The sequence below is a fragment of the Benincasa hispida genome, chromosome 4 (genome assembly GCF_027475165.1).
Source record: "Benincasa hispida cultivar pf3 chromosome 4, pf3_genome.v1.1, whole genome shotgun sequence".
Taxonomy (NCBI): Eukaryota; Viridiplantae; Streptophyta; class Magnoliopsida; order Cucurbitales; family Cucurbitaceae; genus Benincasa; species Benincasa hispida.
In genome coordinates, this window is record NC_143481.1 from 10,643,149 (window position 1) to 10,657,977 (window position 14,829).

General features: G+C 28.9%; 1 protein-coding gene across 1 annotated transcript; it reads left to right on the top strand.

The window, feature by feature from the left end:
* Positions 1-1,319: 1,319 nt before the first annotated feature.
* LOC120076065 (uncharacterized) lies at positions 1,320-4,131 on the top strand. Its single transcript, XM_039029846.2, has 5 exons — positions 1,320-1,913; positions 2,345-2,578; positions 2,661-2,726; positions 2,826-2,891; positions 3,691-4,131. Exons 1-5 carry the CDS (start codon positions 1,356-1,358, stop codon positions 3,787-3,789), a joined length of 1,023 nt encoding a protein of 340 aa, XP_038885774.1. The 5' UTR covers positions 1,320-1,355; the 3' UTR covers positions 3,790-4,131.
* Positions 4,132-14,829: the final 10,698 nt, after the last annotated feature.

The following is a 14,829-nucleotide window of genomic DNA, read 5'->3' on the forward strand; positions in this document are numbered from 1 at the left end:
TGAATATTGAGATATATGAAAGAGAAAAACTATTTTTATCTTTCCCCTTTTTCACTCTAATAGTTTATTTATTTAAGTCATGGAAAAATGTTTAAACACACAAAGGATTGAACTTCATGTACTTATGAAGTTGAATTGAGTATTGCGTTATGATAATGATAAATCGATAATGACTTTATATTTTTTTCTATGAAAATTAAGGACAATAATGTTTAAAGCTATTAATTAATACTTAGAACGGTAACAATTTTGTTTTTAGTTTTTCGATTTTAAAATTTAGACCTATTTTCTTTTAAATTTTATACTATAGTTATTGAAATTCTAAAAACAATAACAAGTTTTTGAATTTTTTTTTTTCAGTTTTTAAATTTTAGTTTGATTTTTAAAAATATTGATAAAAAAATGGACAACAAAACAAAGAAACTTATAAAGGAGAAAGTGTTTATGAAATTAATTTTTATAAATCAAAATTAAAAAAAATAAAAATGGTCATTAAATATCAACATGTTAATAATTATAAAAATAAATCTTAGTGCAGCTCAGACTATACCTATACATCATGCATTCTCTTCAATAATACCCATATATATATATATATCACGTGTTGTTTGACACTTATATGAGTTATACAAAGATAGGTAAACTTACCCATGTGTCCAATCATAAATTGCCACGTAGCAATCTTTATATATATTGTCAAAATAAATGGTATGTTATTATTCATTAAGGGTTGCATCTTTTCAATTTCATAAGGCATGTTATTTCAATAAATAATTAATTTGAAGATAAGTCACGACTATTTGAATGACCACGAATTAGTCGATAAATACGGTCTTTCTTCAAAATAGTTTAATACGGTTTTCATAAGCATTTTTCTGCCTTAAAATATAAATTCTCTCCCTTTCATAATTTGTTGAATTTTGATATATCATAAAATATAGTTTGTTGAATTTTTAAAAAAAAAAAAAAAAAATGTAATCTGTTATATATATATATGTATGTATATCTTTGTGAATGAAAGAGATGGTCGAATTATTCTAATAATTCTATATGGCAAACCCTATTATTGCATGAACCTTGGCCCCATTTATGAGTTGGAGTCTCCTTTCTTTTGAGGGCCCCCACACTGGACTCTTCTTCTCCAATCAAATCCATCATAAAATTCCACAAAAAGAATAATTAAGCTTAAACAATTACTTAATCAATCATTAAACAAATTCCCTACAAGTCAAATTATAATATCACATTGCCCATCACAGCGTTGGGTATAAATATGCCATTCATCTTAAACCTCATTCAATTTCAAGCAACCCCAAAGCCCAAACACAAAAGCTTTAATTTTTCTTTCTTTAACAATGGAGGCTTTGGGAGGTTTTTTCGATGGGGAATGGGAATCTTTCGCCGCCTTATTCTCATCGGAAGAGATAAATCAGACCCATATTCCGGTGGCTAATCATTGTTCCAGTGAGCTTCCATCGCCCAACAATGGTGTCAACAGCTGGTTCTATTCATTGGATGCTTTTGTTCCTAATTTGCAGAGCAATTGTAAACAGGACATAAGGAGTTGTAGTAGCTGCAGTACTACTGATCATTCTAATGCTTCAGTTTCGATTCCGAATTCGAGTGATTTTTTTATGCCAATTGATGAGAGGAATTTCGGGTCTTTGTTTTTTTCTGATGTTTTAATCGAGGAAATCGATAATGCTCTCGCCACCGCCACCGCCGCCGCTGACGGGGAAGATTCTAGCGCAGAGAGATTCATTGAGCACAATGTACTACAAGGTAGCCACCCTCCGCCGTCGCAGCTGGTAGATTCCACCGGTGCCGGAAACAAACCAATTGCATTGAAGAGGAAAGTCAATAATGGAGACATTTCTGACGATCAGAAGAAGAAAACTCGGATTTCCTCACATGTAAGCCCTCCTGCTACTCTGTTTGATAATGATTTTAATATTATTTTTAAAATTTATATTTGTATATATGTGCATTTTCACCTTTCTTTCATTTATTCAACTTAGAAATATTGTCACGTGATAATTTTAATTATTTGAGTACACTGCACTTAAATCATTTTCTTATCAAATCCCAAAAACTAAAAAGAACATTTTTTAGAGTTGAGAGCTTAAAGTGAACTTCATTTCTCATTTAACCCAATAATTTATGGACTCCACCACTATGACACATCAATTTCATGACATTAATTCTTTATATAGATTACACGGTTAGACTTCAAAAACCACACTGTGTCTCCAAATGTCCTAAAATAAATTTTTGATAAGTTGATGGATAATTATAAATTTAAGTATAAAGATAATTGAAGCTATTTTAATAATGGAAAATTCAGGGGCAGAGGAAGAAGAAAACAGAGAAGAGAATAGGGGCAAGTGTAGAGGAAGAAGGGAATACAGGTGGAGCATCAGAAGGACAGAGCTCCATTAGTTACAGTTCAGATCAGGAAGAGAATGATTCCGAGGAGGGAAACGGCGGTGGCTCGGCCGCCACCTCCGACAGCGGCTTGAACAGGAAAAGCAGAGCAAGCAGAGGGTCGGCCACGGATCCCCAAAGCCTCTACGCTAGAGTAAGCATCTTTCTTTATTCTTCTCTTTCATATATATATCTTTGAAACGAGTGAGATTATAATTATTGGTTTTTGGTTTCAGAAACGAAGGGAAAGAATCAATGAGCGATTGAGAATCTTACAGAAACTTGTTCCAAATGGAACCAAGGTCAGCATCAAAAGTCCCACTCTTATTATATTTTTTCATTATCAAATGGGAAAATTACATAAAATATTAATTTGGACCAATTTGATGATGAAATATCAGGTTGATATCAGTACCATGCTTGAAGAAGCAGTTCATTATGTCAAGTTTTTGCAGCTCCAAATCAAGGTAACACAAATTAACCCAATAACTTCAAGTTTTTGCAGCTCTTATAAGTAACTTTAACGTTTATAAACAAGTTTCAAAAATTAAAAATAAAAAATACCGTTTAAAATAATCATATAATTTCTCATTCGTGTAAAGATAATTTATTTACCTGAGGGACGTAATTAATTAGGAGATTTACATTCAATTTTTTTTTTCTAATTAAATAAACTTTTATGAATATATATCACTTTAACTTTGTTTTAGTATCATGACAATGGAATAGAAATTTGAACCATTAATTACGTCTTATATTGGGTTACATTGACAGATTAGATTTTATGGATCAAATAGTATCTGAAAATTATCACGTACTTAGATGTAATACATTAAAGATAAAATTTTGAATTTAAAAAAATTAAGAACCAAATTGAAAATAGACCACTGTGTATATTTTCTATATGTTTTTCAATTGTCTAGCAAAGTGGCATTGCATGTGTATTTTTTAAAAATTTGGTATGTAAGTCATGTGAATAATATTTTTCATAATTTTTTTTTTTAGCTATTTTTAAAATTTTGCCGACAAAATGTAAGACTATTCTTTTAGCATTAAAAAATTAAATGTAGATTCAAAATAAAAGAACGGTTAGGAAATCATCAAGTCTATTTTACATAAATAAAAGGAATATCTTCAAACCGACCGTCATTTATTTATTTATTTATTTTCTATATCTCATTGACTTATAACAATTAATAATTAATTTCAAATATATATACATATAAAAGCAAATTTACTAAAATGCCATTGTTTCATTTTATGCAGTTATTGAGCTCAGATGAGATGTGGATGTTTGCTCCTTTGGCTTACAATGGAATGGACCTTGGCCTTCAACAGAACCTCTCTCCATTTCTATCACATTGAGACACATTTTTATTTCCCTTTTTACCCTTGTATTGTTTAATTAACTCAATATAATTAAGCTATATATATATAAATATTTTGATCCTAAGTTTAATAAAATTATAATCATGAGGAGAATCCTCATACAATCCTTCACAATCATTATTCCTCAAACTCTCCAAGTTTATGGCACCAACAATTTCAGCCAACTTTGGCACTTTGAAATTATATAATATTTTAAACGTTTATAGATATGATATAGAGCTGAAATTAATATTTAGAATTTTCATTTTGAAGAGTGGTTTATAGAACTAATCGTTTGTAATGATTTAGAGTCAAAGTAAACCTAATTTAATGGTAAAAGGTATGTGGTTCGAGAGGAGTTAAGAAAAATATTTGTAATGTATAGAATTTTAATTATACAATATCTTAGATTTTTGTTTAGATATCTGACCATTTATTCATCTTGAATGTTAGAACTTTGCTATAATTTATATTAAGATATTTCATTAGTGAAATAAAGAATCGTCTAACTCATATATTGATCATTTATCATATCATGTATCATCACATCATATCTTATTCACTTATACAACTAAGAAAATAAATAGATATATTTTTATTTTCTTACATCAATTTTGCCTGTTGTACTTTTCAAAAAATAAAAATAAAAATTTAGTTTTGGTATAATATTTTGATAAAAGTTTGGATGAAAAGTTGTATTGATTTTTATCGAATTGCATCTCAAACTTAGATAAGCATGGAATTCTTAATTAACCTTAAATTTGAAAGTGTAGACATTTTTACCATCTGATTAGTGTTGGTTTGAAAAATCATTAAAAAAAAAAAAGTTATTCCTTGGTTTCAATGAATATATGATACAAAATTGATAATAATTTCAAAGAACAAAGTTATTAGAGCTATTTTTTTTTTTTTTTTTTGTTGAACTTTGTAATTTTTGGCTAATTGTTTAAAGATGAGTTTGTACATTAATCAAACTTAATTTCATGCCAAACTTTAGAATATAAAAATAATTGAGTATTAAGATATTTCCATAAGATTTAATTAGATGAAATTAAAGGTTTTGAAAATTTATACAACATGCTAACAAGAGCATAACTCAACTGAAATAGTGCTAATTATTTGGAGTTATTGGACTTTTTTTTGTGTGAAATTTTGAAGTATCGTTGGATTCTTATTGTTGCAATGATTGTGAGAAGCCCATTAAGTGATCCAGCCCAACAACCCTTGTGTGTGGAAATGAGAAACACCAAATAAATTTCCATTTTATAATTATTTTTTTCTTCTTCAAAGCATGCTTAGTTAATATTTCCCCATTTTATAATATTTCTCTTAAAATATGAAAATTACACTTATGCTAAACACATTGTGAAAATTTAAGATCAATTTTCAATATCAATGTTTTAATAAAAACAAAATATTTTCAATATAGAGACTTTTTTTAATACAAATATAGATACTAATATCAAGTAAGTTACAAAAAAAAAACTTAGAGCAACTTAGAGCCAATTTTCTTCCATGAATGGATGGTTAAATTAATAAGTCTTACCTCTCTATAGAAACTTTAGATCATAAATTAATTTTGTGTAATCTATATATACTTAGATTGTATATTGATAAACAATTTTTTTCTTGATAATATGGTGGATTGAGTGATTCAAATCTCTAATCTTTGGTTAATTATATATATTTAAAATCTGAGTTGAGTTATGCTATGTTGGCTATATTAATGAATAAGTTATAAAGATTTAAGTCTATAAATAAATGAATTCGTAACTTGAGGTAAAATAAAAGGCTAAATAATAAAATATATTCACAAACTTTACCCATATTTATTAGAAAATACTCACCTTCTTTAAAAAATAAAAGGTTACACAAGAAAAAAAAAATATTGCAAACTCCCCGAAAAAAAATAGTGGCTTGATTGTGTTAGTCATTGCAAACTCATTCTATTTTTGAAGGATCCATTCCCTATTATTGCAGTTGAGAAGTGGCAAGTTCCGCCCCCTTACTCAACCTCTATTTTAAAAAAAAAAAAAACACAAAAGACACTTTCCCTTCTCTCTAATAAGGTCAATTCCATGATTGATATAATTATTCAACTCTATCTTTTCAGAAGTCAATCCCGAGCCAATATTATCTTTATAAATGTTTCAAAGCTACACTTCTCATGTAGATCATTGGCAAAATATTGAAATGACAGTGACTATGACGTATGTTTAGATTAAGTTTTAAAAAAACAACTTTTCATCAAATATTCCAAAAATTTTACTCCCACAAGAATAGTTTTAAAACCATTTTAAGAGCGGTTAAGATTGTTGTTATAACTTTAGAAAGAATTAGGATATTTTGGAAACAAAATAATAGAATTGAAACATATATATATTTTTTTATAGCTTGCCAAAAGAAAAGCTACCAATCAAATATGTACTTTGGATTAATCTATATAATGTTTAAGTTAAGAGAAATGAAACATTATAATTTATGGGTAAAACGTAAAATGTTAAAAAGAAGGTAGTATGATTTAATGATGGAAAAGGCAGGAGAAGTGTGGAAATTTGGTCTCTTAATTGCATGCGTGTATAGTTGGCCCCAATATCTTTCTTTTCACTTTTTTTTTTTTTTTTTAACTGTTCCAATAATTTGATTTAATTTTGATGGGACTTTATACTTAATTTTGAGGAGACTTTTTCCTTTTTCTTCTCCTTTTTTTAGTTAAGTGATTGCAAATACACATTTTAGACCGAAGTTTCTTAATATTACAAAAGGTTAAAAGTTTATAATTTTTACAAATTTATCTTATACGAAATAATTAGGAATTTTATTTAACATGCCAATTATTATAATAACTTTTTGCAATATTAAAAAGGAAAAAAAAATCTATAAAATAACTTTTATGTATGTAACTAATGTTGTCGAAATATTTAAAAAATGAAAAAAAAATCCATGTATGCAATTGATAGTTTAGAAACAAGATCTGGAAAAGAATTAATGTTTAAAAATGATAAATCGGAAAAAAATTTATGTCAAACTTTTTAGAAAAATGAAATGAAAACTGAAAAGGCAAAAAAAAAAAAAAAAAAAACCATGACGATTTTTTTTTCTTGTTTTTACTTATTTTAAAAACAATAATATAAGGATTTTTAACAAAAAATATTTGATTGTTTTGTGATTTTTCTAAAAAAAGTAAAATCAAAAAAGAAAATAATGCGTTTGAAAATATTCAACTGAAAATCAAAAGGAAAAAGAAATCTCAAATTCAAAATAAAATACATAACAGAAACATTGCAAATTTCCAAATTTATAATAACCAATAACAACTAATTATGATAAGGGTATTTTGGTAAAATAAAATTAAAGAAAAAAAGGGTGAAAACCCAATTACTATTTAAAAGTTGATGGTTAGAATAAATATATCCTAATTATCCTAATTTTGAGTCTTATTCTTCATAGATGGGCCAAAATAAGACCCAAAATTACACGAATGTTATAATAAATATACCCTAATTACCACTTAATGTTATAATAAATATACCCTAATTATCACTTTAAAAGTTGATGATTCAATCTCTCATCTCGATAATTGTTGAACTAAAAAAAAAAAAAGAGATATTTTCTTGAAAACCAATAAATTTTGAAATTTGCATATAGCAAATCGCATTTAGGTATAAATATGTAAGGAAAATTATATTGGGTAACAAATTAAGTTTAGGGTTTAGCCATTATGACTTTTACTTTTCAAATTTTATAAATATGGTAAATATACAATCCTCTAAAGAGTTGCTTGGTTTAGTAATTATGAATTTCTAATTATTTTTATTACATGAATCCCTAAACAATTAATTAATAGAGAGAGAAAGAAACATATAAAGAGAAGTGGCAACCGACGATTGGTGATCGGATATGCTGTGGTCGACAGAGGTAAGCAATGGAGAGATGGAGCGGCAGTTGCAACAAATGGTATGGAGTTGGTGAAAGAGAGATGTGAGAGGGGGTGGGGAGATAGAGAGAGAAAGAGAAAACTGATGATCGGAGACCGGACGTGTGACGGATGATGGAGGTGGAGCAGGTTGTTTGCAGAGAGATGTTGGGGGATGAGGGAGGGGTTGCTGCTTTCGAAGAAGAAGAAGTTCAAGTTTTTTTTTTTAAAAAAACAAAAATTTATAGGTGTATCAAATGTATATTAGTAGTGTATCAAGGGGTATTAAGTATGTCAAAGGTATCAAGTATTTCAAGTGTATCAGATATATTAAGTGTGGATCAAACGTACATCAAGTGTGTATCAAGTGTATTTGTACATTTTTTACATTTTTTGTTTTAAATTGTAGATTAGATTTGTTTCTTTGCTTTTTTTTTTTCTTGCAAAACTAAAAAGTTTGGACAACAAATCTAATATCGATAATTTATTTTGTCCATTTTGTAACTAGCTGAATATATAATTAAGTGTCTTAACTCAAGTCAAAATTAACTATTTTTACCACTAGTAAATGGATAAGAAAAAAATTTAAAATTGACTTGCCGAACTAAAATGGTATCTAAAAGACTATAATCTAATTTAATTATTCGATATGTTTTCTTTTCATATATAGGAAAAGGAGAGTAGTTTGGAGAAATAATCCAAGAATTTAAAACATTTTATTCTCTCTCATTGTGATAAGAAGGAGACAAGACAACATCGGCCTAAACTTAGTTCCTTGATTTGTGACATGGCATGTTTCTATTCGTTATAATATCTTTTCATAAAAATAATAATAAAAGAGAGCACATTGATTTAACAATTAATTTAAGTAATATAAACTTTTTTGTGGAATAATTGTACACAAGACTAGATGTAACAAGGAACAAACTTTTTTTTCTTTCTAATTAGTGCTAATAACTTCATCTTATGATTGCATTAATTTATGGTGGCCACACCAATTTCTTTTATATTCTCAAAACTTTATCAAAAAAGGTTCTTTTGTTATCATAATTTCTACTCTATATTGAAATTGGCGTGGACTTTTTTTTCATTATTAAAATAAAAATTTGCCCATTAAACTCTTACTATTTACTCATATAAACCTCACTTTGAGATTTCTTTTTTGAAAAAAAAAAAAAGTGATCTATTATGCAATTAATCTTGGAGGATTAATTATTAAAGATGCTATTGAATCAATAGCATTAACTAGGGTTGTAATCTCTAATAAACTATGTTGTTTCAATTTTTTTTCTGTTTACCAACTCAAATAGTCACTTCACTTAGGTTTAAATTGTAAAATTCAAGAAGAGATGAATGACTCTACAAAACTTTTCATCATGGGTTCTTACGAAATCGATATATTCAAGCATTTTTCATTTTTGGATAAGGTATCAGAAGGGGCAATATTGCATTTCAATATTATATATGGTAGGAGTGTAACAACAAACCGAAAAACCGAAAATCCAAACATGGTTTGGCTTGATTTTTTAATATAAAATTGAAAATCTTAGTTTGTATTTGGAGAAAATAAAAAAATATTAACTTGGATCGATTCTTTATTAAAAAAACAATCAAAACCGAACCTAAACAATTGTTTATATATATATATATACTCTTCATTAGGTATCTTTTAGTATTTTAACTATTATGATGCACATATATTTGTTGTTTAGAAAAAGACTAATTATTATGGAACGTGTATGTTTTTTATTTTAGAAAAATGTAAAAAAAAATGTAAAAAAACTCCTTTTTCAATTTTAAATTAGCATAAAAGGATCCATTCAAACACAAAGTAGAAACAAAAAAAAAAATTGAAGAAAAAAATGTCAAAAGCGAGAACCAAATCAATAATAGATCGATCCAAATAAATCCAATCCATTGGTTATGTTCTTTGTTGGACATTGATTTGAATCCATTTTTTTTTGTAAAACCAATGGTAATGGTTTGGTTTGGTTCTTGGTTGAGCCCAAAATCAACAACACTACCTGACAATCACCTCTAATATATGACACCACTAAGCACAAATACAAATTGTTAGGTCTGCTTCTTCGATGGGTCTGCTTCTGCAAAAGAAAAACTATTTTAGCCCAAATGATGAAAAATAAAGAAGCCCTTTTACCTTGATCCAATTCAGGAGGCCCTGATCTTTGCCCCAAATTTCTTGGTTGGTAGAGAACTTGGTTAAGAAGTGCCCACGATTTTCCAGCTGATGGCTAACAAGTGGATGATCCCACTAAAATTTTGTCTGATGGAAAATGAAAAAGACTTTGTTTCTGATGAGTGCAAAACGAAATTTCTTTCTCTCTCTGCCTTTCTGTATTCTTTTCTTTCTTCTAACCTTAATGAGTTTTTGTTTAATCTGTGCGATTATTTATGAGTAAACGATACGATGCTTGCAGTCGGGTAGATGATGACAGAAGAAAAGATGTAAACGATCATGCAATCGTGTAGATGATTGCTCGAAGGAAGGTAGACGATCACACAATCGTGCAGACAATTGCTTGAAGGAAGATAAACGTTCACGCAATCGTGTAAACGATTGCTTGAAGGAAAGGTAGACGATCGTTCTGATCTACTAGACGATATGAAGAGAAAAAGTAAACGATGGACAATCTTGTAGACGATGAGAAGAGAAGAAGAAAAAATATACTGCGATGTACGTGGTTCGGCTATGAAAGCCTACGTCCATGGGAAGGAGAGAGTTTTTATTATGAAGCTAAGTCACAGACCCTTTTCTTTACAGATTGCTCAAGATTTTCTTGAATCTATGTATTTGTTGTTGTATCTAAAATTTGTAAATGATGAGTTTAAATAATATTTTTGATACACGTAATTACAACAACTAACGATAAAAATTAAAAAAATGTGAAACAGCTTCTTGATGTTGATGTATGAGTTTATATTCTTCACAAATAAACCAGTCTTGTTGAATTTTAATCTTTAAAAATGATGTTTGTTTTTCTCACTTTTTTGTTTTTTTTCAAGTAAACATTTGAATTCTTAGCCAAATTCATAAAACAAAAACAAGTTTTATGAAATTATTTTTTTTAGTTTTCGAAATTTGACGTGAATTTTTAGAAAATAAATTACCAAATAAAGAAATCATAGGTGAAGGTAGAACTTATAAACTTATCTTTTAAAAATAAAAAATAAAATAATTATGTATGGGGCTTAAATATTTACAGAAAAGAAAAAAAAACCTATAAAATGAAATTAGAGATTTGGAGTTATAATTATAGATAAGAAACAAAATTAGAAATAAAGTTGGAAAGAAACATTAATAATAATGTTAGTGGAGGGGAACAAAGTCGTCTCGAGGCAATATGTTTTATTGTTAAGAGGAGATGCCAAAAACCACATAAAACTCAGCCACCTTATCCAACTGCCGCAAATTCAATGCTTCAATTGAAAAACGCCTTTTTTTTTTTTTTTCTTTTAAATAAATAAACAATAGAAAGAAAACAAAGTCAATTAAGCTTTTTAACATTTAACATGGGGAATCCACATTGGAGAGAAACTAGTGGCTGTCACACGCGTGCCTTTGCTAAAGTTCAGGAAAATTTCTAATATTACAAAGGTAGTTATTTCATTTATTCACACTATAAATTTATCTTTATAAATATTAGTAAATTCTAAATTAATATTATCGATCCTCACTCTACTTTTAAAAGAATGATAATGTAATTGAGAGATCGTACTATATAGGAAAATTTCCTCTAAAGTTCCATGCCCCAAAAATATTTAACAAAATACTGGATTAAATTACTATTGTAACATACATTCTTTGTTATGAAAAACTCTTTATGGACTAAAATTATTAAAATCACATTTATCATTGTAAGGAAAATCAAAACACAATCATCACATATCTCTACAATAGAATAGTATTGTTCATTTTAGGTATAAATTGTTTGCTATTAATTGCACTTAAAATGTATATTATTTATGTACGTCTGTGTTTTTCTCCTTGTTTAACTAATGTGAGACTTTGGTCGCACTTTAAGTCATGTTCAAAATCATTTCAAATATAATTTTGATTATATATATTTTTTACAATATGTTATATAGAATGGATGAATCGAACTTCTAATCTCAAAATTGATAGTATGTATTTGTTGAGCTATTCATATTGATCATTTATAATTGTATTTAGTTCTTATGGGTATGATGTTAATTGACATGATGCTGCTGTGCTAGATGGAAATGGGTAAGGATTTGGCTTGGTTGGAATGGATTACAAATAAATAAATATAGATACAATTTATGAGAAATGTCGCATGGTAGGTGTGAGTAAGGTTCAAATTTAAAACTTAATGTAATTGTTAATCTATCGTTTCATACCAATTTGCCTATTTGGGCCATATATTTTAAAGAAAAAATATTTTAAATGAAAAAAATGCTAAAAATATTCATAAATAATAATAAAATATCATAGTTATCTCTGATAGACCGTGATAGATTACTATCTGTGTCTATCATGACACAGATAGATTTAGATAGTAGTCTATCACAGATAGATAGTAAAATTTTATTATATTTATAAATATATTCATTCATTTTTCTATATTTAAAACTAACCTACTTTAAATTTGAAAGATGTAGCATTAGGATTTTGCCAATAATTTTTACAATGGAAATAAATGTTGTTTAAAAATATAATTACAATTTTTGGGTAAAATAAATATTTTGGCTCTTTGCTATTTTAATTCATGCATATTGAAATGTTAAAATTTAGCGGGAATTTGCAATTTCCAACATAAAAAATTGATATAATTTCAAAACTAACCTCTTTTCTAAAAATTAGTTTTTCTAACCTATTTCTTACTTTTTCATCTTTTATTTGAAAGACCCACATAGTGATGTTATCAAAATATACATGTAAACCTTAAAAATTGAGTTTCTAAACATCTTTAATTTGAAAGTTACTGCAAAAACTTGGACATTTTTCGACGACGAAAACTGTCGGCTAAAGTTTAAAATGCTGTTAGGAGAACCTTACCTGACCCAAAAAGCCTTGTTGTAAGAAAAAAAAAGATATCTCGACGGATCAATAATGGGGCTTTCTACAGACCCTAAACGAAGCCGTCGAGATAAGTCATTTCTCTCGATGGTAAGAATAAATTACTACCGTCGGGCGAAGTTAGCATATGCCGATGGTTATTTTTGGCGTCAGGATATGGTTACTTATCTCGATGCTTCCTCTACATTATTACATTCGGTAAAAGTTATCATGAGAACTATTTTACCGTGCAATTTCACTTTTCCTGACCCCTATACCATCAAGAGTTGGTTACTTTTGTCGACGTTAACCAGTTTTAGATTCAAGAAAAGATTAAAAAATGCATGAAATTACACTTTTTTTCGACCCTATGTACCGTCGGGATTACATATTTAAGCGTCGAAATATTTTTTTTCTTTATTTACTAAATTATATATATATTCTTTTTACAAATGTCATACATGTTTGAATCTTACAAATATCAGGTAAACTAAAATAAAAATTACCAAAATTAATTAGATATCTACAAAAGTAAATAATATCTTGAAAACATGTTTGAATCTTAAGAATTTGTCAAGTAAACAACTACTAATACTATTCGTCTTAAATATAACATAATATCCACAAATCCTTAACTTTGGAGTAACATTACATAATAACAAACTACCTATAAAACACAATTCTACAATTTAATTAAACTTGTCGAGAGATGCATCTTCAACATAAAGACCTTAATCATGCCACTTAGTCTATTAGGGTGACACCTAGGCCACTTAGTCTATTATGTCTATAGACACTAACTAAACTGAGCTATTCTTTCAGAACTCTCTTTTATACTAAGGGTTGCATAATCAGATGGCTTATTAGGGTGACACCTAGGCCACTAATTTTCTCTTAAGGCCTTAATCATGCCACTTAGTCCACTAATTGGGTGATTAAGTTGGGTGCTTAAGCCTCACCTCAACACATAGGCCTAGCCTTACTCGTCGCTCAGGCTAGTGTCCCACCACGTCTTCCCCCTTGGTCATCGCACACACCAGCCAGTGCACGCACTCGTCTTGTTTTAGGTGCCTATGTCTATCCCTATCGCCCATTATTACCTCAAATAACCTCTAAACATGCTCGAGGCCTCATGCACCATCATATACCCCTTGGATAACCACATGCCTCACCCTCTAAGCCTTCCGACCAATACACTCTTTGTTGCCGCCTAGCCCTTGCCTTGAGCCTTGCCAACTAACCTTCCTAACATCATTTTGTGCCCTTCATACGCTCACTTTAGTAAGGTTTTGTGGAAGAACCATGAAGTGGAAGAGGCCATTTGGGAGACAGAGGACTAGATGAAGAGTAGATACCCACATCTTTTTCCTTGAAGATGTCCAATAGAATTTCAAGGACGAAATCCTTTAAAGGTGGAGGTAAATTGTAACCCTAGAATTTGAGTTCTTAAACATCTTTAATTTGAAAGTTAAAGTTAATGCTTGTATGTTCTAAGATAATTAGTCAATTTAACATATATTGTATAGGTATAAAGTTGAGAAAAGAGAGGTAATTAAAGAAGGAGTTTTCTAAGTGTTATGCTTGAAAAACTTAAGTGAAACTATATGTAGGATGCTCGAGGTTAGGTGTTTCAAACACTTAGAAAAATTTAAGGATGATTGGGGAATGAAGGTTAGGTGTGGAGCTTGGAAAGAGTAGAGATGAGAGATTTTGGCTAACTATTAGAAAAGAGAGCAACCTATGCAATTGGAGGACATAAAACAAGGGATTGGCATTAAGAGGTTGGTCAAGCCAAACATTGAGCATGAGGCGATAAAGTATGGTTGAAGCATGAGGCCATGAGATGTGATTAGACTTGGGCGGTGAAAAGGGTCATATGGTTGAGGAAGGTATATAAGTGAAGGCAATTTCCTTTATGTTCTATTTGTGAGAATATTAGAAAAATAATTTTTTAATCTTAATTAGTGGGCTAAGTGCAAGAATTTTGGGCTTAAGACAATGGTTAGTGGCATGAGTTGTCACTTTGTATGCAAAGAAAGCATGCAAATGGAAGTATAAATAAAGATGAAGAAGAGAAAGATGG